General features: G+C 50.4%; 2 protein-coding genes and 1 long non-coding RNA gene across 8 annotated transcripts in view; 1 reads left to right on the top strand and 2 right to left on the bottom strand.

Annotated features, from left to right (window-relative positions):
- The window catches only part of PGPEP1L (pyroglutamyl-peptidase I like), a 58,524-nt gene extending 41,887 nt beyond the window's left edge, over nucleotides 1-16,637 (top strand). For 2 of the 4 annotated variants that reach the window (XM_038532722.1, XM_038532721.1), the window contains exons 3-8: nucleotides 5,202-5,324; nucleotides 6,489-6,715; nucleotides 7,411-8,016; nucleotides 9,963-10,055; nucleotides 14,492-15,257; nucleotides 16,037-16,637. In XM_038532722.1, the coding sequence (XP_038388650.1) occupies nucleotides 5,232-5,324; nucleotides 6,489-6,715; nucleotides 7,411-7,660 (570 nt within the window). In that variant the 5' untranslated portion in view covers nucleotides 5,202-5,231 and the 3' untranslated portion in view covers nucleotides 7,661-8,016; nucleotides 9,963-10,055; nucleotides 14,492-15,257; nucleotides 16,037-16,637. Of the gene's footprint in view, nucleotides 1-5,201; nucleotides 5,325-6,488; nucleotides 6,716-6,835; nucleotides 7,041-7,410; nucleotides 8,017-9,962; nucleotides 10,056-14,491; nucleotides 15,258-16,036 lie in introns of those variants that run through there. The other 2 variants (XR_005356936.1, XR_005356937.1) reach the window with 2 other exon arrangements.
- Nucleotides 1,752-6,595, bottom strand: LOC111095201. Its single transcript, XR_005356940.1, has 3 exons — nucleotides 6,462-6,595; nucleotides 5,186-6,256; nucleotides 1,752-1,963 (listed from the first exon to the last, which is right to left on the bottom strand). It is a non-coding gene; the product is annotated as an uncharacterized LOC111095201 (long non-coding RNA).
- IGF1R (insulin like growth factor 1 receptor) overlaps nucleotides 11,211-24,060 on the bottom strand; it is a 302,025-nt gene continuing 289,175 nt past the window's right edge. For all 3 annotated transcript variants that reach the window (XM_038532717.1, XM_038532719.1, XM_038532718.1), the window contains one exon: nucleotides 11,211-18,922. In XM_038532717.1, coding sequence (XP_038388645.1) covers nucleotides 18,541-18,922 — 382 coding nt within the window. In that variant the 3' untranslated portion in view covers nucleotides 11,211-18,540. The remainder of the gene's footprint in view (nucleotides 18,923-24,060) is intronic.

The raw sequence follows: 24,060 nt of genomic DNA, 5'->3' as shown, positions 1-24,060 counted from the left end.
CTCCATGCAGCCCTCTCAGACTGCAACCCCCTGTGCACAGTTTAACCTTTACAGCAACCCATATGAAGGAGGTCCTGTTTTACTGTGGCTGATAGCTGGGGAAACTGAGGCTCAGCGAGTTTCAATGACTTGGCCAAACTCACACAGTTGGGAGTGGAAGAAGCAGAATTTGGGTTCCTTCTCTCTTACCCCAGGGCTTCTGCAGCCCAGGGTGGGAGGCCCACCCAGGCCTTCCCACCAGGATCCTGTCATCACTTCCCATTTCTAGTTGGAAACTCCTCTAAGAATGTGACCCTCTGAGGCATGCCAAGCCCTGAGCAGAGGACAGGCAGCCCTGCAGCCTGAATGACTGAACGAAGAAATGCATTCTTGCTGGCTGGTCCTAGTCCCGAACTTTCATCTGATAGGGGAAGCATCACGTTTTGGAAAAACAGCAAGTGTTTTACAACACCAGTTGGTGCCACAGCCTCCGTGGATTTGAAAAAAATTGAGAGAGCAACTGGTGTCTTTTTTCCTTCCTTTCATTTCCCTTTGTTAAACTGCCATGTGTTCCTGGTGACCAGATTTCAGGCTGCGAGGAGACAGAAAGAAGTAGGAGAAGGAGACAGAAGGTGGGCTCCCTGCTTCCCCAGGACCTTTGCAACTGGTGGGATTCAGGTTTTTTTTGAGGGGTTATAGGCTCTGCATGGGCGCTCAGCGTCCCATGGGGCCTTGTCATTCCTCGAGCTAGCACAGCACCCTGGACTCTACCGTGGTCAGGGTGGTTATACTAGGCTCTGTCCCTGCCCTCCAGAAGCACAAACACTCTGCACTTCTAGCTGAGAAAGTGTGCCAGTCCGGGAGGCACAAACCCCTGGCTCCCTCCACGTTTGCACAGAACCTACGCTCTGTGTGCTAAAGCAACCAGCCCTTCTCGGCAGAAAGAAGGCCTGCCTTCTGCTTATGCAGAATGTTCCACTCACCACTTCTGACAGGCCCCAGGCTCATCAAATTCTACTAAATGTCACTTTCAATAAATCCTTGCATGCCTTTCTCAAATTAATATGGATTAATTATAAGCATTGATCCCTCATATAAAGCCCTATGTGCCAGGCACTGTGCTGGGCACTTTTGGGGGAACCCTCTCATTCAATAGTCATGAAAACTCTTCCGACTTTTCATTCTCCCCATTTCACAGAGAATTAAACGGAGTTGCACGAAGGCTAAATAACATGCCTGAGTTTACCCAGTGAAGTTGGCAGAGCCAGGTCTCAAACCAGCGTCTTCCTGACCCCAAAGCCCATGCCTTTCCCTGTGGCACTGTAGTTGGGCCCCCCCTTCTGCCCCGCACCCTACTTGTTCTAGGCTGAGGGTGGTGACGATCATCAAGTTGGCTTATATTTGGTAAAATTCCTTTGTCTGCCATGGGCACTGTGTAGGTGGCCCAGGACACCAAAGTGTGTGTGTGTGTGTGTGTGTGTGAGAGAGAGAGAGAGAGAGAGAGAGAGAGAGAGGGAGGGAATGAGAGAGTGAGCTGATTGTCCACATGAGGCAGTACCTGGAGACTCTCTCCATAATTTCAAGTTAGAAAAAGTTCCTCAATATCCCAAATCAGATTCTGACTGCAGTCCCTGACTGTGTGTGGCACTTTCAAGCTCCATAAAGAGCCGGATGGATGAGTGGGCAAGCATCTGAGACTCCGCTAGGCCCCATCTCCTTACTGACCTGAAGCCCCTGTATCAGTCTGCTCGAGCTGCCATAACAAAATTTCATAGCCTGGGTGGTTTAAACAGCAGACATTTATTTCTCACAGTTCTAGAGGCTGGAAGCCTGAGATCAAGGTGCTGGCAGATTTGGTTTCTGGTGAGAACCGTCTACCTGGCTTGCAGGTGGTCACCTTCTGGCTGTGTCCTCATCTGGCAGAGAAAGAAAGGCTCTGGTTTCTCTTCTTCCTCCTCCTCCTCTTCCTCTTCCTCCTCGTCTTCTTCATTTATTTATTTTGAGAGAGAGAGAGAGAGCACGCAAGCGACCATGAGGAGGGCGAGTGGCAGAGGGAGAAGCAGGCTTCCTACTGAGCAGGGAGCCCGATGCAGGGATGCAGGGCTCCATCCCCGGACCCGAGATCATGACCTGAGCTGAAGGCAGATGCTTAACTGATGAGCCACCCAGGCGCCCCAATAAAATCTTTAAAAAACAAACCAGAACAAAAACAACAGAGGTGTCAGGTCACATGTGGAATGCTGTCCATCCCACGCCGGCTCTGTGAATTCCGAGGAGGCTACAGTTTGGCTTCCCTGCACTTTCTACTTTGGCAGGAGTGATGCCATGAGCCTCTGCGAAGCACAGCCTCAGACAGTGTTAGGGGTGAAGCATCCTTATAAAATGGGGAACCTGGACTCAGAGACAGACTCACCCAGAGGGAAGATGACAGGAAGGCCTGCAGAGACCCTGCAGGAGCCCAGGGCTGCTTGGGGCTCTCGAGAGCTGGAAGGAGCAGGTGAGGCTACAGGTTCAGAGGGAGTGTGTTCCTGCCGACACCTTGATTTTGGACTTCTTTCCTCCAGGCTTGGATAATCAAGTGTGGTCCTCAGCCACCCACTTTGTTGTGACAGCCACAGGAAACTCATGCAAGGGAGCCCCCAAAAGCTGGTCCCGGACCCAGGCAGCGGCTGGGACACCTATAAAATGTCCAGGGGTTTGCTTTCTCTCTCCTCTCCTCTCAACTGCCTTGGTATGGGGTGGCAAGAAAAAGCTGAGGTAGGGAAAAAAAGCCCCCCGCCCCCCCTTCCTGCTGTGGCCTGCTTTGGCCTGGGCTTACACATGCCAACCCAGAGGCGGAGCTGCCTGCATTCCTCTGTGAAGAGGAGGCGCTCACCAGTCACTGCTGAGCCGGCTGGCTGCTGGGCCCGACTGGGCCTGCCTGGCTCAGGGTGGATGTGCCCACCTCTCCGGCGTAGCGCCTTTGCAGGCTTAGTGAGCATAAGTCATCGACGTTTCCACTGATGACTGAGCCACTGCAGCTTCTCAGGGGACAGCTCTGAAAGCAGATTCCCAGGCAACTCCATTTGGTTCTGGAGCTCTTCTGCAGCCTTTGCTCAGAGTCAGACCCCGTAAGGACCCCACCAAGTAGAAGAAACTAGTTCTTCGCAGATGTTTGGGTTCTGAGAAGCAGGCCTTGCTTCCTGCACCGGGAGCAGCCGGAGGGGCCGGGCCCTGTGCAGCCTCCCTGCTCCTTGTCTCACTCATTCCCCGCAGGAAGGTGGGGGGCAAGGTGGGGACACAGGAGTTGGAACCCCCTTGGTGTGTCTGGCCCTTGCAATGTCCACGTGGAGGCTTGGCCTGCTTCCTCCACAGTCGTCCAGGCCACTGGTCCTCCTCCCCACCTCCCACCACCAGAGTCGGGCAAAGGAATTCCCCCTTCAGGCCCCAAATGGGGATGTGATCTAGGTGCTTACTTTTGGAAGAGAACAAAACTGGAGCCAGGTGAGGGAACTGGGTTTGGAGCAGAGCCCCTCAGGAAGGCTGAGCTGGTCGAGGACTGACCCAGACACCAGAAAGTCAGAAGTGCCCCCCACAATGCAGCAGAGGCAGACCCGCAGGGGGCACATTGTCCCTGCCTGTCTCCTCTGAAGCCGAGGGCAGGGCCCTGGGATGTCCTGCCTGTGACCTTTTGGGCAGGCCTGACAACCCCGGCTGCAGCCTCCATCCAAGGATGCACACTCCTGGATGTCCTGAAGTGCCAGGGAAGGGAGTCAGGGAAAACAGAGGTGCTAATCCCAAACCATCCTGGTGACAAGCACGGCTCCTGGAGCAGGGAAAGGACTGGGCCTAGGTTCCTGATTTAACGTTTCCCAATGGGGACTAGCACATGCCTAACATCTCACTCCCTGGCTTCCTTCCTTCCAGACTCCCACCTGTGAAGGAGGGCGCTTGCTCCCTGACCTTTTCTCCACAGCCCTGCTTTCCTCTCTCTGCCACCCCGTCACCCCACCCTACTCCATCCGGATTTCACCTAGACCCATGTTTTAGCAGTCCTGACATGCCGCTGTCTTCCCAGGATCCTCTCTGTGAGCTCCAGACACACAGATCCAAGGAATCGGGTCCCTCCCCTTCAAACTCAGCAGGTCCAAAGTCCTTGTGATACCCAGCAAGCCCACTCCCACCTCTATCCTCTTAGGAGGCAGCTCTGACCCATTGGTTCCCTGTGCACAATCCTTTGCTGGCTCCCTTCTGCTTTAGCTAAAGTCCAGCCTCTAGCTGAGCACTCAGTCTGGCTCTCACAGACGTTTCTAGCTGCTGTTCCCATCTTTCCCCATGTGTAGTGCTCCCCGATACACCCTTGGTGTTGGTGGGTTACTTGTCAAAATGCTGGTGGTGCTACAGGCAGTTAATGCTCAGCTGAGTCCAGCGGTGCTAACCATCCTGTCCTTGGAGGTGCAGGACACACGGAAGAAGGCTTCCACTGCCCCACGCCCACTGCCCAGCGCCAAGTCACACCATTTTCCCAAAGACTCGCCCTCGTGCTCCCATGTCTCTGAAGTCCCTGCCCGGCACCCCTTTCCCCTGCTTCTTCATCTGGCTTGCTCCCATCTGCTCTCTACATCTCCCCTGCCTCCCTTTTGCAGACAATGTTCTAGCAGGCTAGGTCAATATCCCTCAGGTGTATCTACATCTCAATGGGACAGGCTTTCCAGGACCTTGAGAGGCAAGAACTGTGGCTCCTGCGGGCCCCTCACAGCAGCAGCCCTGTGAGCTCCTTGAGGGCAGGGTCAAGGCCCACAGAAGGCCCCTGGGCACAGAGTGAGAGAGTCCAGGGTTAGCTTTTCAGGGACTCTCCCAGCCCTCCATCAGGAAGGGTGAGTCTAGGGATGCCGGGGTGGCTCAGTGATTGGGCATCTGCCTTCAGCTCAGGGCGTGATCCCAGAGTTCCAGAATCGAGTACTGCATCGGGCTCCCCGCAGGGAGCCTGCTTCTCCCTCTGCCCGTGTCTCTGCCTCTCTCTCTGGGTCTTTCATGAATAAATAAAGTCTTAGAGAAAAAAAGAAGAAAAGGAAAGAATAAAATCCTTCCAGAAAGAAAGAAAGAAAGAAAGAAAGAAAGAAAGAAAGAAAGAAGAGAAAAGAAAAGAAAAAGAAAAAGAGAAAAGAAGAAAAGAAAAAAAAAGCAAAGCAAAGCAAAGCAAAAGAAAAAAGAAAGGTGAGTCTACCTGTTTCTTCCTGCAGGAGCTGTCCAAGCTGGGCCTGAACAGCGGCATGGAGGTGGAGCTGCGGATTCTTCAACTGCCTGTAGATTACAGGGAGGTGAAGCAGAGGGTCACCAGAATCTGGGAGGATCTTCAACCACAAGTAAATGATGGCCGGGAAGGCCCTGAGGCTGGGGGGTGGGGTGGGGTGAGGGGTGATGACGTGGTGGAGCTACAGGGCCTGTGAACCTCTGGACCCCCGACCTAGGGTGGCTGACTGAGGTGCACGCAGCTCCCGTGTCCCCGCCAGTATGGTCCCAGCCACTTTTCTAAGGTTCTGGGTCTGTTCGTAAAAGTTTAAGTTAAAATTCAGAGTGGATCTTGGAAGAAGATTTGGGAGAGAGAAAAGGAGGAAAATCCATGGAATCTCTATTCCTTGCCAGGACTCAAAGATAGTTTCCACCCAACGGCTAGGCCCTTGGGTTATTTCCCAGCCCTGCTCAGACAGGGCAGGTTGGCCCTGAGGTGAAGCTAGAGACAAGGACTTTTGGGGCCTGGAAGAGCGGCTGGGAGGATGGCCCATCGGCAGAGGTCCCATCTCCATCACACCTGGCTTTTTTTTTTTTTTTTTAAATCCAAACAGAGTCATTATTTTAAAAACTGGTACAAATATCCACGGAGGAGGAAGGCCGGATGATGAGGTTAACACAACACACACCGCCAAACCGTGAAGACAATCGTCCTGGGTGTTTTGATAAAACGCTCTGTGGCTATTTTTTTCAAAGAGGAAAAATAATAATCAGCTCTCAAAATCCTAACCATATTTTATCACATGGTCACTAACTCCTTTATATCAGAGTTTCACAAAAGAGATGGAAGATTCCCCCGAAACGCTAAGCTCCTCCGGTGCTAGTCTTGGCGACGGGCGACCCCCCGGGAAAACAAGGGGCGAGCACCGCCCTGCGAGAGCATCTGCCCGGATCAAAGGAGCCCCAGTAAATGCCACGCGGGTCGGTCTCCAGCTGTCTCCCGTTCCGGCGCGTTCATGAGGGCAGGTCAGCGGGGAAGCCTGGAGCTCGCGTGCCAGATCTGGGCCTTGAAAACAAACACATTTCGTTTATTCACTCATGAGAGGCACAGGGCGAGGCAGACGCAGGCCGCGGGGGAAGCAGGCTCCCCGGGGAGCCCGACGGGGGGGGGGGGGGGGGGGGGTGGACCCCGGGGCGCCGAGGCCCCCACTCGGCCGAGCCCCCAGGCGCCCCCGAGCCCGGGGAGCAGCGCCGGCCTCGGTTTCCCTAACCCCCGGCTGCCGCGTCTACTGGCGCAGCTCGCGGTGCACGTGGGCCTGGACGCCTCGGCCAAGGCCATCCTCCTGGAGCGGCGCGCCAAGAACCGCGGCTACCGGGACGCCGACGTCCGGGGCTTCCGGCCGGCGCGCGGGGAGTGCCTTCCGGGCGGCCCGGAAGTGGTCGCGTCCGGGGTCATCGCGAGGGCGGCGAGCCAGCGCGCGGCCCCGGAGGGCGTGGCCGTGGCCGTTTCTGGAGATGCCGGCAGGTACGTACGTCCCGCGGGCGTCCGGTCGTGCGGAGGCCGCCCCGTGCCAACTGGCTGGGCACTGGCCGCCCCGGGGCGGCTGCTGCCCACGTGCGCGATGACCCCGCGCCCGGGTCTCCGCCCGCCCCGCCCCGCCCCGGCCCGGCCCGGCCCGGCCCGGCCTCCGGTGCGTGGACAGGCGGCAAGACGGGAAGGCGTGTCTCGAGGGCCACCAGCGTTTTGTGGATGCTTTGTTTCTCTTTATTGGGCCCGGGTGTGAGTTCACTGTACTGCTTTAGCCCCACGTAGAGATAAATTCGCCCTGGTCTCTCAACTCTGGCCCCCAGTAGGTAGTTTTCCTCCACCCCCCCCACCCCCCCCAAGAATGAATATGCAGCGAATCACTGTACAGTGACTCAGTAGACATGAATGAGAGGGGTTCGGGGTGTAAAGGTGTCATGGAGTGGTTGCTTGAAAATCGGGCCCCTTCCCAGGCCCCGCCACTTGCTGGCTGTGGGACCATGAGACCAAGAATCAGCCTCTTCCTGGCTCATTCCCAGCAAAGGGGTCATTCAGAGGCAGAGCAGCAAAACCTGCCTCCGTGGGTGGCAGTGGGACTTCCTCGTGCGTTGGGGATGCTGCATTGTCCCTTTATATTTTTCTGGGGTTAGAGGTTGTCCCAGGGAGTAACAACATGGCATTTCGTGTGGTTGCAGATACGTCTGCGAGTACACCTACTACCTGTCTTTGCATCATGGAAATGGACGCGCGGCACTCATCCACGTGCCTCCGTTATCCCATTGGCTCCCAGCCAGCGTGCTGGGAAAAGCCCTGCAAGTCATCATCCAGGACATGCTGGAGGAGATGAGAAAGCCTGAGCTCAAAGCCTGGTTTGCAGAAAACTCAACCTCGGTGATTCCAGCCCAGGGGGGCCAGTTGGGGGATTGCCTCTTTAGAGAAAATTAAATGTTTCAATCTTGTGTGCAGAGTTCAACTGTGCTTTAAGAGACTTTTAAAAAATGGCTTGTAAAACCTTTTACACAGAGGAAGAAAGCTCTGAATTAGCCCAAAGAAATCACAAAGGGTTATTTTATTGTCAGAAGAAAGAAGAACACTCAAAGGCAGACATTTCACAAGGGATTAACTAGCTTCAGTTATGGTTTTCTTGACAATAAAATGAAATCCTAGTAATTTTTTTTTTTTCTTTTAAAACTGTGTAGGAGCCAGTGTGATCCTGCCCAGATTGCCAAAGCCACAGACCTGTTGGGCAGAGCTGTATGTGATGGGTTGATCTGTGACCAGCTCGCCAGGGGGAAATACAGGTGGAGTGGCCGCTCAATACCCCCTTTCTGGCCCCCAGACTCATGCATCCAGGTGTTGTGTGCAGCTTCTGATCACTGAGTCTCTAGTGTTTGGTTTTTCTTTTTTTCTCCTTTTAAAAAAATTGTGTTTAACATACATACATGAAATTTACCCTTTTCACCAATTCACTGTTTGTGTACATTCACTTGTGCAGTCATCACCACCATCTATCTCTAGAACTTTCGCAACATTGCCAACTGAAACTCTGTCCCCAATAAACCACATCTCCCCTCCCCCCAGCCCTTAGCAACCATCATTCCACCCTCCATCACTGAATTTGACTACTCTAAGGACCTCGTGTAAAGGACACTCTTTGTCCTTTTGTGACTGGCTTATTTCGCACAGGATAATGTCTTCGAGGTTCATCCACGTGTATCAGAATTTCCTTTTTTTTAAGGCTGAGTGATATTTCATTGTATATATAGACCACATTTTGTTTATCCATTCATCCTTTGGTGGACACTGGGTTGCTTCCACCTTTTGGTTATTGGAAATACTACAACTGTGTACACTGGTGTGCAAAGATATGTAGAGTCCCCAGTTTCAGTTCCTTTATTTATATCCCTAAAGGTGGAATTGCTGGATCATAAGGTAATCCTACATTTAAGTTTCTGAGGGACTGCCATACAGTTTTCCATGGCAGCTGTGCTATTTTATATTGCTATTAGTAGTATTTGCTCTTAAAGCAAAGAATACTAGCTAGGTTTGGCTTCTCTGCCATGTTGGGTGTTATCCCTACTTTTTAGAAAGAGAATCTCCCCTTTTCAGCTGTCATGTTGCCTTTGGGCAAGCACTGCTCTGGGTCTTGTGCCAAGTTGCTCAGAGCAAGGTCTTACATGTTTAGTGTTTTCTGGGGGCAAACATCCATTGAGATACATTGATTTTGGGGGGAAGGGGTTGAGGTGGCTAAGGTCTGGGAAATTTCTTGTTATGGTGTTGTGCTCACAGCTATCACTTTCACATAATTACATCTAAAAAAAAACATCGTTTACTTAGTGTCTAGATTCTTTTTTTTTTTTTAAGATTTTATTTATTTATTCATAGAGACACAGAGAGAGAGAAAAAGGCAGAGACACAGGCAGAGGGAGAAGCAGGCTCCATGCAGAGAGCCCCATGTGGGACTCGATCCAGGGTCTCCAGGATCACGCCACGCCACCGGGGCTGCCCATTACTATAAGGAAAAGCATTTGCAACTTAATAATAACAAAGGAACCGGGCAGGCCTTGCTTGTTTTATCATTAGCTCTCTAGCATACTTGAGCCTTTGGTACAGACTTTACAGAACCCTTTTTGCAAATGAAAACTGGCTTATTTGACATAAAACAGATCAGAGTCACTTTGCAGCAGACCAAAGCCAGCCAAGTGGGGTGGGATGGTATGGCCAGCATGTGTAGGTCCAGCTGCACGGTTGTTAACGTGGAGACCCTTCTGCATTTGTAGGCAAACACCTGCTACCCAGAGCCCTGTCCCCCTCTCGCATTGTAGCTTCTGTCTCAGGCCCGGGGCAAGCAGGGGGCCTTGAGACCCTGTCTCAGTGTTATTTCAGATTGCTTGGCACCAAGCCATACACATACACATTTTATAAACTTTCAAATGTCACCTCAACGGGGAGGCCCACCAAGATATTCCCTCTTGGTGAACGTTATCATCTCTCCCTGTGTGCCCTCCGGTGTTCTTGAGGAAGAATCCCAAAGGCCCCATTCACCTCCTGGTCTAAGCAGCCTGCCATCTGCTATTGGTGCCTACTGGGGCCTGTTTACTTGTGGCTGATACGTGGTGGTTCTGAGTCTGTTTGAAAGCTGACGCAGCTTGAACTCGGGGGATGGTCACTTACTGGGGGATGGGGGGCGTCTCTGGGCACTTCTGCGTGCTTGGTTATCTATTAAAAAAAAATCCTTCCTTTGCAGAGTTGTGAACATCCGGTGAAACCATTCCATCAGTGATGAATGCATCCTGTACAGACACACCCAAGTGCGGGCTTGTAGCTGGACCTGTAAGGGGTAGATACACACAGAGCCCCACTGGATCTATGGCCTTAAATTGGCATGGTAGAGGAGGTGTTAGCACTTGTGAAGACTCAGCACCTTTACCCAGAGAAGAGACTGCTGCTGCCTGGGGCTGAGGACAGGTGGCCAGGGTGCCGCAGCTAGCTGAAAGCACAGGTTTACCTGCCTGGGCACATAGGAGCGCCACGATGGACTCCTGGGTCCCCCTTGCTGGCCGCTCATAGGCTTGCTCATATGTACCTTGGAAATGAGCCTTGAGCTACTTTGACCATTGAGTGCCAGCTACTCCGTGACAATGGTGAACAAAAACCCCAGGGCAACACCAAGGGCTTGAGAGAATCTTCTGAGAAAGGCCTTTTGTCTTTAGATCCAAATAACTGTGAGACTCACTAGATCTTAAATAACTGTGGCCTTTGTCTCCCGCCTTCACCTGGCTCTTTAGACTTTTTATATGGTGGCCTGGCTTTGTTCCTGGAGTAGTTTCCTATGATCAAAGTTCAGTGAAATGATCAGCTTGCCCTCCTGATGTGTCTATACATCTCTGGTGTGATTCCACAACACTTACAGCTTGTTTCCTTTGAACATATATTCACATTTTTTACTATGGCCATTTCCCCTGGGGGAAAAAAAAAGATGCCTGGATGGTAGAGGCCCGGGGACAGGCCAAGATCATCAGCTAGAAGGTAACCTTCTGAACACCTCCAGCGAGCCACGTCCTCTGTGTGCTTGCTTACTTCTCCCCTGCGTCCTGAGTAGGTATGGTGGCTGTGAGGTACCAGCCAGGACAGGAAATGTGAAGTTTAAGTCCTTTGTCCCAGAGTCACCTACAGCAAACCTGCCCTGGCCTGACTTGTCAGTGGAAGATAGAGGAAAAGTCTCCAAATCAGTCAAAAACAGATTTCTATATTTTATGTATTCAGATTTTCTTCTAGCTGATTTAATGGAGTGAGAAACAGAATAGCTTCCTTGTCTTCCCCAGCAATTTGCATGCTGAGAAGGTTCAGCTGTCAGAAATAAAGCAAAGCCTTCACACAGAACACCTCCAAGCGACATGTGTGAACACACATGCCACACGTAGCTCAGCTTCCCTGCCTCAGAAGCGTGGTGATCCTTCCAGAAAGGGAGAGGAACGAAATCAGAGACCAAAAATGCATACAGAATTCTTTTATTTAACTTAAACCATGTAGTACTTTAACTACTAGAAAAAAGCAGAGTAAGAGAAACTAAAGTTGCCTTAGCTTCAGCCATTCAAAATAGATAAAGTTTCTTTTTTTTTCCCATAATGTAAAGAATCCAGAGTATATCGCAGTAACAGGAATAAATTCTTACAACAGAATATACAAAAACATTTTGAAATTTTTTTCATCTACTGATTTTTTTTTATATAAACAGGAATTTTTTTTTTTAGGAATAATTTATACACAGAAAGTCATTTTATGTAACAAATTGGCCATGTTATTACTTTTTTTTTTTTTTTACTTTTTTAAAAAACGTTTTTTAAACAAGAAAACTCAGAAAATGCATTATTTGCGATGCATCCATTCCATTGCGCCTTCTGGTTTGATTTTTGTTTTTTTTGTTTTTTTTGTTTTTTTGTTTTTTTGTCCCAGAGGTAGACATACTCTGGCAAACCTCTCACCTCAACCTCACTGGCTTAGAAAGCAGACAGGTGTTTTTGCCAAGCATCTATTCCACCTGTGGATGTGTCTATGCAACGCCAAACATCTGACTGAACAGTTGAAAACAAAAATGTTTCTGGACCTTTCTCCCATGTAGTGCAAAGCATCCAGATGTTTCTAATGATAGAGATTTTTGTGGAGAAGTGTAGACATGGCCAATAATCCATTGGGAGTTAGAGGAAATGGAGTCCAACTGAAACACATTTTCATGTGTGTAGTTTTTATTGAAAAGGACTTGTTTTGGACTAGAAAAATGTGTCTTCAGTGTTCTGCCTTAAATAAAATAAATAGGGTCTCTTCCTTGTTATAACAAAGCGCTAATCACAATATGAGGCATGTAAGCAAACGGCCTGTGTGCACCAGAATTACCATCATTCATGTGATAAGTCTGTATGTATGCTGTGATCACTGTGAAACCATTAGTTGTGCCATCAAGTCCTTCCCTCTCTGGGCATTGCACGACAATGGGAACCACCAAACCAACCAAACCAGATACTCAGGAGTGCCAAACGCACTGCTGAGCTGCAACACCTTTGCTGTGTCCTTGGCCAATGAGGTTCTCTCTGTTAAAGTAGCTACACTCCAAAGGGAAATGACCAAAGATGATCCCAACCAGAGGGTTCTGGAAGACCAAGATACTGAAGATACAGAACTACTTCTTAAATCATCATTCCTTTGTTATAAACTAGGGCACAAAGCATGGGGGAAAAGAGGGTGAACCACGGCCTGGGTCAGGGAAAAATCCTTTTTTTTTTTTTTTTTTTTTTTTTTGGCATATTGTAAAGCTAGCTAGTAAACAGGTGTCCTAAAAAAATGGATCACAAACACATATTTGCACACACAGAAAAAAAAGTGTCTTTAAATTATTTTCAGCAATTATAAACTACAAACATTTTATAAAATTATTCTATGTTCTTACAAAAATGCAATGAAACATTTAATTAGTTCTTGTAAACCAGATCTTCGTCAACTGACTACCCGTAATCTACTGGACTTAAGAGCCCTATTGAAAACGCTAATGAGTGACTAATTAGAACAATGTTTACCAGAAAGATGTGGACACACACAAACGTGGACATACAGATGAGTGATTATGTTCTTGCATAAACAAAATAAAACAAAACCCTAACGTCATGCCTCAGAACTGACAACTGACGGGTGCAATGCAGTTCGAGTTCTTTGAACGATTTCACTGAACTCTGCAACAACAGTTTCCAAAGGAGGATGTCAGTTTCTTTGTTGAAACCAAATGCCCATGGATGACTGTTGAGACTTGATGTGGTCTGATACCTTCAGAAACCATCAAGTTCAAAACATGGCCCACACTTCTTCCCAACCCCATACCCTTCTGCTTGCCATTCTTGGCTTCATGTCATGTCATGACCCTGTTAACAGTGGTTTCCTACTGCCTCATCATCCCACTGTCAAAGAGTGTTCAGTCTGCTTTTTCTTGAAGTGAACGAGTCATGTAAGCTGGAGGCCTAAGGTCTGTATCTTCAGCATCTCTGGCAACAGAGGTTCAATCTAAACAACATCCTCTCTTGAAATTCTCATTTGTACCACCGACTAGTCAGAGGGGAATAAGAAAGGTTGACTTTCATAACCGGTGCTTAGAGAGTGGATCTGGTCCGTATCTCCCAATGCTGCTTAGCCCAGGAAATTTAAAAAACAAAAAACAAAAAAACAGCCAACAAACACAAAAGTAACAGTAACAAAAGAACAAACCCCAGACCTTAAATACATTAGTGGGACTGCTGGAATGGGCCAAGGCATACTGTGGAGCTTTACTGTCAACAGGAGGGGGGGCCTATGTTTTGGAAAGGAGTTGCCTTTGACACCAGCCCCCCCAAGGAAGACCCAGCAGTAACAGCTGAGGACCTGGGACCAAGCATCCTAGACTCCTCACCGATCTGAGCTAGTGTGATCTTTCCAGCAACAGGATGCAACAGCAGCCTGCATCATATGTGCAGCCACCTGCCAATGGAGGTGAGCTGCTGAGAAAGGGGCTTTGGTGGAACAAGCCGGCCTAGAGTTTGGCATCATATTTGGCTTGTAAATCTGTTATCCCAACCACAGCACGCCGCAACTGCTAAGCATTTTGCCGTTGGGTAGTTCCACAATAGCCACTTTTTTTTTTTTTTTCCCCAATTTTACCAAGCCACTTTTCCTACCATTGAAATGTTGTCCCAAGTCACAAGAAACATGCTGGAAGGAGAGGCCAGTGTTGTCCAAGAACACGGTCTTCTATCTTCCAAGGAGGAAGCACATCCCAATTGTGTGTCAAATGTCATGACATCCCATAAAGAGAGAGCTGGGGTAGTCTGGGTGTCACACAGCTGAAGTTCGACAGTGTCTCCAGAATACACCAGCTCCTGCTGCCTCAGGGAAGGGCCGTGTGTGCTAATGTTTTAACGCTCACATCAATTCAATGATGTGCCTCAGTGGTTCACGTCACTTCAAGCAGTGTGAGCCGCTGTCAGAAGAAGGTTGCATGGAAAAATGCCACAACTCAGCTTGATTAGATTATTTGGAGCGTACAAAAGAGAAAAATCAAGAAGAGATTGGAAAATCAGCATAAAATTAGGCTAGAACTGTGGATAGATGATGCCTTGGGATAGTCAAGGTGGGTGGTTTGGTCCAGTAAAATGACTGCACCATCACACAAGCAAAAAAATTTTTTTTTATTTAAGTGTTTCTGAAGCATTGGTTATGATGGGCACTACACTATTAATGTTTTCTTTCTACTTAAAGAAAAACCACCTACAGAAGACAAAAACAAGAGGACACCAACAACTCGGACAGTTTAAACAAAACCCTTATAACCAGCTGAATGATCTGTAGAAATCCAGTTGTGGAAACCGGTAGGTATGTGCAAAAGAGGAGCGGCCACTATTCCAAGGGGTCATCTACAGTGTGGAAGAAGAAAACCCTGATCCAACAGTATTTCTCAGTGACCTTAAGATGCCAGGGGCCTTGGGAAGAGAGCATAGTGTTCTCGCAGGAGGAAGAGTGCTCCTGAGCTTCACTGCAGTACTGGAACTGAAAGGAGCCATCCACACTTTGGGAAAACCCCCACCATGTTTCCCAGATAGAGTCACCAGTGCCTGTGAGAGCAGCTGCTGGAATTGGGACATGTGCCGTCCACCCCTGTGAGCAGCAGGAGGACGGGATGAAGGCACAGCTCCGGCGGGTCGCACACCACCCCAGCAGGAGGCTGGGCGCCGACCACCGGCCCCCCCTATCCAGCCTGGAGGTTTGGTCTCTGTTTTCCCCTGGGGGAGGAGGAGGTGAGGGTGAAGTGGATGAACAATCTGGAGAGAGGGGGACTTGTCTTCTCTGTACATCCTGAATGGGACTGGCTAGCAGATCAGGAACCTCTGCATTCTCCAGCAGGAGGCCTGGCGGACTGAGCTCTCAAGAGTACTGACGTGGCTGCACCATAAGATGGACCCAGCGCAATGACATCCTGTCCCCACCTGGAGCAGGCCTGGGCCACGCCACCGTGGCACCTTGCCAGGTATGATCCTAACCCAGAAACTGCCTGCCTGCCCCCCTCAGTACTTCCAGTGCTCAAAACCAAGGAAGTGAGTGCTCTTCCAATGACAGAATCTGTTTGTCATTCAATCTGCACAGAGGCTGGTTTAAAGACAGCCGGCCTGGGACTGCCAAGCAGCAGCACCCCTCCCCCACTGCATGCTCTGGCCCTCTGCTCACCTCCCAGCAGACAGCAGAGTGCAGCCCGCCCCGCCCCCCCACCCCCAACACACCAGGCCGAGAGGAAGGAAATCCTAACACCTCACAACCTCTTAGGAAACCAAGTTAGGAGAAGAACAAAAGCAACACAAAACGAGATATCCCAGAAAAAGGCAAGCTGTCTGACATAAGTGGAGAGGTGTATTAGTGTTGCTTCGACCCAGGAATACAGCCTGGCCTCTCCCTGCCTCGCCTGGTGTGTGTGGCCTGTGGTGTAGATGAGGTTACCAGTATCAACGGCATATTGTCAGGTGCTGAGAAATGTGAGATGTATTCTTTTGTATATATACACATATAAAAAATAAGAGTGAGGTAGATAAATGTTTGAAAAACAAAACAAAAACCCAAAAACAAAACCCAAAAAACCCAAAAACTGTCCTGTCTTACACACATACACACAAAACCCTTTTCTCAGTATTTAAATTCATAATGGGGCTTCTTTACAGTGATTGAAACTGATATCACAAAATAAATTAAAAGAAAACTCCTACATATAATACCTTCTTAATTAACTTTTTTCTTTTTTCTCATTTTTTTTTTAAGGGAAAAAACTATGGAACAGAGGCTAGAGAATATTGTAGGACTGAAGCTCCAGACAAGCAGAAACGCACTATGCACTTGCTTTCTCGTGTTTAATCTCCAGTCACAACTAGTAATCCTCATATTTTAGCTTTGTTCTTACTCATAATTTAAACATTTCCATCCCAGAAGCAACTTGTGCGCTGTCATCACTCTGGTGAGAAGTGCTAAAAACTAAACAAAACAAGACCCCCAGGCCCCCGAAGACTTGGATTCCTGGCCAAGGAAAAGCAGGCCAGGCTGGGGCCCTGGTCCCCTGGGAGCGAGCAGAGGGGCTCCCCAGCCACTGCGGCTCTGCGCTCACCCCGACCCAGCCCTCTGGCCACGGACATGGGGGGCAGTGGGAGGCTGGTTGACAGCCTGGAGGAGGCGGCTGCCCCTGCACACCCTGCGCCCCCTGCAGTGCCAAGGAGGTGCCTGGGGATTTTCTGGTTCTAAAGACAGGTAGGTTGGTCAGGAGGGTGGTGGCGGAAGCCCTGCTCCACTGCACCCTTGGACTCAGCAGCTCTTTTTCGTGGGATGGGAAGGATTAAATATCCATTTTAAAAAAATGAAAAAAAAAAAACAACCCCAAACCCCAAAAACTAGTAATCCAGATGCCTAGTGTCTGCAGCTAAAACTGCTGTTGTACCCAAGAATTAAAAAAATAGATATATGTGTGTCACAACCGAAACAAAGGTGAGGGCAAGAGAAGGTGAGACTTTCCAACAACGGTGACTTGAAACACTGAACAAGGATGTGCGAAATATTTAACCTTTTTTTTTTCTGACCTGAGTTTGTATCATGTCTTGCACTGTAACAGACTCCAGCGCTGTGTGGGAGCAGGCTGAGGAGTGGGGGGGGCCTTCCCACTGGGGGGGCGCCCACCACCCCCAGCCTGCTTCCTGCGCCAGCCTCGTGCCCACAGAGCCTATGGGTTAGAACGGAGCTAACGGGTAGAGGGAGCGGGGAGGGGAGGGAGTGTTTATAAAAAGGCATCAAACAGTTCATGGCAAATTATGTTATAGAAGTATTGGTTACTGGGAAGAGAGGAAGAAAGTCACGCACGCTAGTACAAAGCATAAGAAGTTTCTTGGAGTGAGCAGAAAGGGAAGAAGGGTAGACCTGAAGGTTTTCATAGATTAAATCCACAAAGATAAAGGACAAAAAAAAATAGCAGCTTTTTTTTTTCTGTACAGACGTATAGATGAATATCTGAACCGTAAAAAAGTTATAAAAGTGACATTAAAGACGATGTGTATGCAAATGTTTCATGGTCTAACATAGAACTGTAAGACCCATGAAGAAGTCCTAGTAACAGAGAGAATGTCAACAAAGCTTAGAATGCTTGAATCTGTTTACTGCTTTTCTTCTTACTGTTGTGGTGGTGTTTGAATTTCTTTCCTTGCAAACCTGCACCAACAGTTGGGCTGAGTCCCTGGAAACTCCTTCCCGTCTGCATCCTGGGGGGCCGGGAGTGGGGGCTGGGGTTGAGGGGTGGGGGACAGGAGACTGGCACGTGCGTGACCTCCCCTTCAAGCCTGTCTGCCAGACTCTCCACAGGGCCTGTTTCCTCCAGAATTGCTGGGGGCTGGCGGGCGGGTGCGGGGTAGGAGGCTTCGGCCTCTCCTAGGCTTCATGGAGAGAAGCTCCCCATCTGCCCACTTCTCCCCAATATTAACCTAGTCAGGAGCAACTAGACCTGCGTGAATGTAAGACTGGAGAGGAACACCAGGGGTGATCGGATGGACTGCAGCCTCAGCAGGCAGACTAGATGCCATGCTGGCCCCATGCCTCTGGGAACAAGGGAATTGGTGCGGGGCTGGGAGGGAGGAAGTCAAGGATTTGGCAGAATTTGGCAGCATTAAAATGGTAACAACCTTGAATGAACGATGACCCTTTTTCAATTTTGTATGTTCCTAAAAAGGTGAGAGATACAGTTAAAAAAAATCCGTCTCAATGTGTTCATGTGTGTGTATGTTTATAAAGACCTACGGTGACAGGCAGGTGTGTCCAGGGTGACGTGGGGCCGCGGGGAGGGACAGCCAGTTAGTTCCTTACTCTGATCAAAAGGGCGTCCCAGATGGACTTGCGGCAAAGGTTTTTCCATTTTGAAGCATAAAGAAAGAGAAAGGTGAGAGAGAAAGAGAAATGTGAGAGGGAGGGAGGGAGACAGGTCTGAGAAGAGACGGGGAGTGAGGAGACTCGATTCTCGAGTGTTCTGTTGCTATTAAGTGTTGTCGTTAAGGTTCTTGAAGGCCCATGTCAGTTAAGGGTTTGGGTAGGGAAATAAAAAGCTGCTTGCATATTGAAAAAAGGAACATCCCAAACGTGTTTACTGCAGAGAAGCCGTCTCCCGCGGGCAGCATTGGCAGTTCTGAAGATCCACTGAGGTACAGGAGGCTGTGGCTAGATTGTTAGAACTCCCCCCCACCCGCCGCCCCGCGTGCACACACGTTACTGTCTGCACGGGATTCGGGCTCCAGGGATCAGCAGGTCGAAGACTGGGGCAGAGGCAAGGCCCGCTCGTTCTTGCGGCCCCCGTTCATGTGCGCGTAAGGCTGTCTCTCATCGAAGCTGGCTCGCAGGACCAGCACGCCAGGGCCTGGGCCGTTCTCGGCCTTGTGTCCTGAGAGTCTGTCAGGCAGAGGCAGGGACGACGAGGAGGCCGACGGGTCCAGGGGGACACTCTCCATGTTCTCCGGCTCCAGGTCCAGCTCCTCCGGCTCGGGCGGCTTGTTCTCCTCGCTGTAGTAGAAGGAGACCTCCCGGAAGCCGGGCTCCATCTCGTCCTTGATGCTGCTGATGATCTCCAGGAAGGAAGGCCTCATCTTGGGGTTGTACTGCCAGCACATGCGCATCAGCTCAAACCTATGGTGCACACAGACAGGAGATGGGCCGGGCTGCGAACGGACTGTTCGCTGCGGTCCCCCCGGACTTGGGCACCCCGATGGCACGGCAGCTCGGAGCCTCTGCCTCTCCCTCCTGGTGGCCCGAGCGAGCAGCCTTCCACTTCTCCCATCTGCTCTCACTTCCCCCTGGGACCCGGGCCCTCTGTGAGACGAAACCTAAACTCTCGTTTTCCAAGAAAGGACAGATCCAGGGCCACACGCAATCTGTATGGTGAGAGCTCTAAGACATAGGGGGCGGGGGTGGCCGGGTTTCGGCTCCAGTCGTGATCTCAGGGTCCTGTGATCGAGCCCCGCATCGGGTTCTGCACCCAACAGGGGAGTCTGCCCGACACTCTTTCTTCCTCTGGCCCTCCTGCCACTCTCTCTAAAACAAATAAATCTTAAAAAAGAAAAACAAAAACCCTACATAGCCCCAGGCTGCACTGAATTGAGTGACAGTCCCAGGGAAGACCTGCAGTCAGGACCCCACCAGGCAGGGAGGGCCAACCTGTGCAGGAGATCCGCCCTCCCCCGCCCCAAGAAAGGGGCAGGCGGAGACACAGCGTGATGTCCAGGCTGGGTCTCATCCGCTGGGCATGATGGCACCAGGGCTGCCAACCTCTGAGAAGCCCTCAGAGTCAAGTGGACCACCACCAAGTCCTGGCAGTGGGACGGAGCTCCCCACTGGAGAGCTGGAGGCCTCAGGCCCTGAGCCAGGGGTGGCCAGGGGAGGAAGGGGTGCTTCTTACTGAACCACAGGACAGAGAGACCCAGCTTAGGAGACCTGGGGAGCAAAAAGGAGGGTGATGGCACAAACATCCAGGCTGGCCACAGAGCTGGACGAGGCCATGGTTCTGAGGAGGAACTGGCCAGTGGCTCTTCTCCTGTGATCTTCAAACAAAAGAACCTGCCCTTCTACTGCCGTTCTCGCCCGAAAATTCTATTCTCCATTTTGTTTGAGAGATTCTAGCTAGAGAGATGTTTTTTAATAAAAATGGCTAAATGGAACTCCCCATTTTTAAGAAGCACAGAACACCCCAAATTGGCTTCTCGCTTCCTGTTAGACTGACCGCTAGCTTATGTCTGGCCCAGGGGAGAAGCCCTGTGGGACACAGAAACCAGCCTGCAGGGAAAGCTTCTAAGCTAACTAACTACCTTGAAAGACCTGGGGGGAAGGGGTCAGGTGGTGGAGGGCAGAGTAGGTGACCTTGAAGGAGGGTGGGAACAGGAGCAAGGCTTTCTGCTTGTGCTGCTGCCTGTTCCTATAAATCACGTTTTATTGGGACAGCCATGCCCACTTGTTTACATATGTCCAGGCTGCTTTCAAGAGACAAGTTCTAGTTGAGTGGTTGGAACACAGACCGTTTGGCCTACAAGCCCAAAGTATTCGCTGCATGGCCCTTTACCAAAAACATTGGCCACTGTGCTCTAGCAGAAAAAGATCTGGACAAAATATGAAGGCTGACTAGACTTTCCCCCTTCCAACAAAACCACCTGCACCTTGGCCATGCCACCAGTCCCAGGGCAGGGCTATGCTTCGGTCGGTGCATCCACTGGGTGCATCCATGGGCTGGCAGGCAGGGTTTACGCCGTGAACTACTTTTAATCTTCACAAGTTGAGAAGTAGGCACCTTATAATATATCCCCACTTCGTAGATGAAGCAGTGGAAGCACCAAAACATTAAAAAAGTTGTCCGAGGTCCCCAAAACAGTGAGGGCGGAGTGGGATGGAGTTCTCAGGGAAAGAGTAGGGTTGTGCTTTAAACACCACCTGCCTCAGGAAAAGAGGCATTTTCTCCACCTCAACAAAGGCAAAGGCAGTCCTCCTAGGAAAAGGGTTCCTCTCCTTCTGTCACAAGTGCTGTAGGGGATTTGCACTGATAAGCAGGCAGCTCCTGCCTGGGGGCAGATGGCCAACAAGCCTTCCCTGACCCCCCATCACTGCCTAGGACCCCTGCCCACCCCCCCACCAAAAAATAAATCGGGCCATAAATACAGGAAACTCCTCTCCATGGCTCAGCTGTGATTTCCTCTCCCGCTGACTGACTCATCCCTGAGTAGCAGCGCAGCCAGGGCCAAGAACATGTGAGGTGCCCTGGCTCAGGGTGGCTGTGGTAAGGGGTGGGGTGGGGGGAGGGGGTGCTAGAGGTGCCACCAGCCAGGGAGCGACTGGCGTGACATCAACACATGGGCCATGTGATGCCTTTCTCAAACCACTCGAGTCACAGCCCTTCCAGGGCTGCCCATAAAAGGAAGCCTTTTTTACTCTGTAGGATTTGAGAACCTTGTTTACACTATCTCCACAAGAAAACTTTCCAGTAGACTCTAGAAGGATTTATGGGCTGATTAAACTCCCCTTTAAAAAAAAAAGCACGTTTTACAACTAGGTCGCTCTGTTGAGGCAGTGCAGCTCTTTCCCGGATGCCCCCTTGTGGGGGCGGAGGGGGGGTGCGCAGGCCCCTCACTTGGAGCTACTTGCTGCCCTGCCCTGTGGGGAAGCTGGTAAAGCCAATTCACGGAGATGGGGGGGTGGGGGGGGAAGAATCCCAGGGGCAGTGTGAGGCCCACCCCCTCCCAACCTGCACACAGAGGGGCCTCTGGATTGCCACCCTACTCGGCCCTATTGTCATGCGCACAGGCTGGGAGCAGAAGCCAAGGTGTGAGAGGCGGCCCAACCTTGGTCCATGTGGCCACTGTCCCAACAAAGACCAGATTCCAGAAAGCCCCCAAGGGGCTTGGTGTGCCCCTACTCTGCCTGACTGTCTCATGAGCCACTTCTCTGCTGAGGTTGGCAGTGCGACAGCAGGCCTGCCTGACCCCTCACCCCAGGCCACTCTGCCTTTGGACCCATATCAAATGCAGGGCCCAGGTACCACGGGACAGCCCATGGTCGCAAGGTTAGCCAGGCAGGAACGGCCATTCCTGACTGGATTCTATTCAAGTACCCGATTCCCACAAAACCAGCACAGGATTACTAGGGATGAGGGATGAGGGAGCTTTAGTCAGCAACAGGAAAAAGCATGTTTGAAAACCACAAAGCAGGGGTGCCTGGGTGACTCAGCCTTCGGCTCAGGTCATGATCTCTGGGTCATGGGATGCTCAGTAGGGAGTCTGCTTCTCCCTCTCTCTCTGCCCCTCTCCCCTGCTGTACTCTCTCTCCCTCAAATAAAATCTTAAAAAGGGAAAAAAAAAAAAAAAAAAGAAAACTGCAACCCCCCCCAACCCCCACCCCCACCCCCCCAGAGACTACTGAATCTGTTTCAGACTCATCTATGGGTGACTCTCAAGGCAAGAAGTTCAAATTCCTTCCTGAGCACCGGATACTGAGGCCCACCCTGGCCAGGGTCTGGACATGTGACATTGCAAAATGATCTGGCCTCTTGGCTTATGAACCCATACAGGTCTTTGCTCTAGCTTTATCCTGAAGCATTAGAATCCAGTCCTTCTGCCGCCGGACTTGTGACAGCTGGGGCTGTGCCTTATAGTCCCGTCTCTGGGATGTCCACAGTCAGCATGTAGCCACAGGGACTCAAGGGCATTCATGGTCTAAGTACAGAGTCATAAGATGGGCTCTGTTGTCAATTTGAAATGTGGAACCACCAGCGAACCACAAGCCAAATCTGATCTCATGCCACTTGTTAAATTAATTCAGATTGAGTTTGGTGTTTAGACTCGCAAGCCTGGATTCTCTGTGGCTCTGGACCATGGAGCCTTTCCTCTAAAGCCTAAGTGCACTGTGCTGTTGAAGGCATGGGGATTACTGGGCACTCCCGGGTGCCCACTTCCCCTGCTTGTGGGCATCGCCAAGATAAGGATGCTGAGCTGAGGACCTTCAGTGGCCACTGCACGCCGCGCCCCCACATTACCCTCCCGGTGCGGTGGTGCTCGTTCAGACCCCTGGAGCCACACCACCCAAGTGGTTTCTCTCCCACCTGGAGGCCCAGCAGGGCTTTTGGGCAACTCCCAAGAGCTCGGTGACTCTCTTCTCCTCTGGGAGAAACAGGAATCCATTCTTTCATCACCTATAACAAAAGAACTCCTCTCCCAGAGCACTTCTTCTTTACCTAAACTCATCAATAAACTCAGGACACAACAGACACTCCCTATACAATCAACTAAGTTCCTTTCATTTTGTTATTTTCTCAGAAGGGAGAACAATTTGCCACAGGGGTTCTGGATGACAAAGCAGAAATGCCTTGTGAATTAAACATTTAATATCTGACGGTAACCTCTCCGTGTGAATTTCCTTGTCACTCAATGCTGGGAACAGGAAGTATACTGCCTTTCCCATGGCAGGGGGGCTGCTTCCCAGGCATATTAAATTAATATCAAAACTCCAGGCACCAGAAGGTAGATCAACTTTAGGAGTCCTGCAAGTTTTTCAGAGGCCAACATTTTTCTAAGTCAAAGATAAAGCTCAAAAACAATACTTCTCCTCTCATCACCCCCAAGCCACATGAATGAAACACACACCGGCTTTCTCAGACTATTTCTAAGCTACTACAACACCACGGATTCCAGCTACAACCTCTATTCTGGCACTCCAGACACTTGGATGCAAATTCAATGGGCATCACTCCTCATGCTCCATTAGTTAGATTTTTGCTCAGAAGGAAGATTTTTCTTATGATGGGCTGACAAGAATACATACTGTTCAGAGAGAACAGTCACCTGTGAGGGAATCTGGGAGTCAGTGGGGTATGGTAACCAGCCCCCACAGTGATCCCCACCTCCTGGTAGGCTCCCTGCAATCTCCTCTCACATCAGGAGGGCTGCTTCTGATCAGGCCATAAAGGACATTGGGGCTTCTGCTCTGCTCTGCTCTGGAATCATTTACTCTTGGGCAGGGTAGGCAAGCTACAGGCCCATGGCCCAAATCTAGCCTATCGTCTGATTTTGTAAAGCCTACGAGCTAAGAATGGTTTTTACATTTATAAATGGTTGAAAAAAAATAAAAATAACAGTAATATTTTGTGACATGAAAATTATGGGAAATTCCAATTTCCGGATCCCCAAATCAAGTCTTATTGGGCCATAGCCATGCTCATTCATGTGGTAACTGTGATTGCTTTTGCACTAGAACAGGGGTGAGTAGCTGTCACTGTGACTGTATAGGCC

This window comes from Canis lupus, chromosome 3 (assembly GCF_011100685.1).
Source record: "Canis lupus familiaris isolate Mischka breed German Shepherd chromosome 3, alternate assembly UU_Cfam_GSD_1.0, whole genome shotgun sequence".
Lineage (NCBI taxonomy): Eukaryota > Metazoa > Chordata > Mammalia > Carnivora > Canidae > Canis > Canis lupus.
Note: the sequence above shows the minus strand (reverse complement) of the source record. Positions and strands in the feature narration are given on the sequence as shown.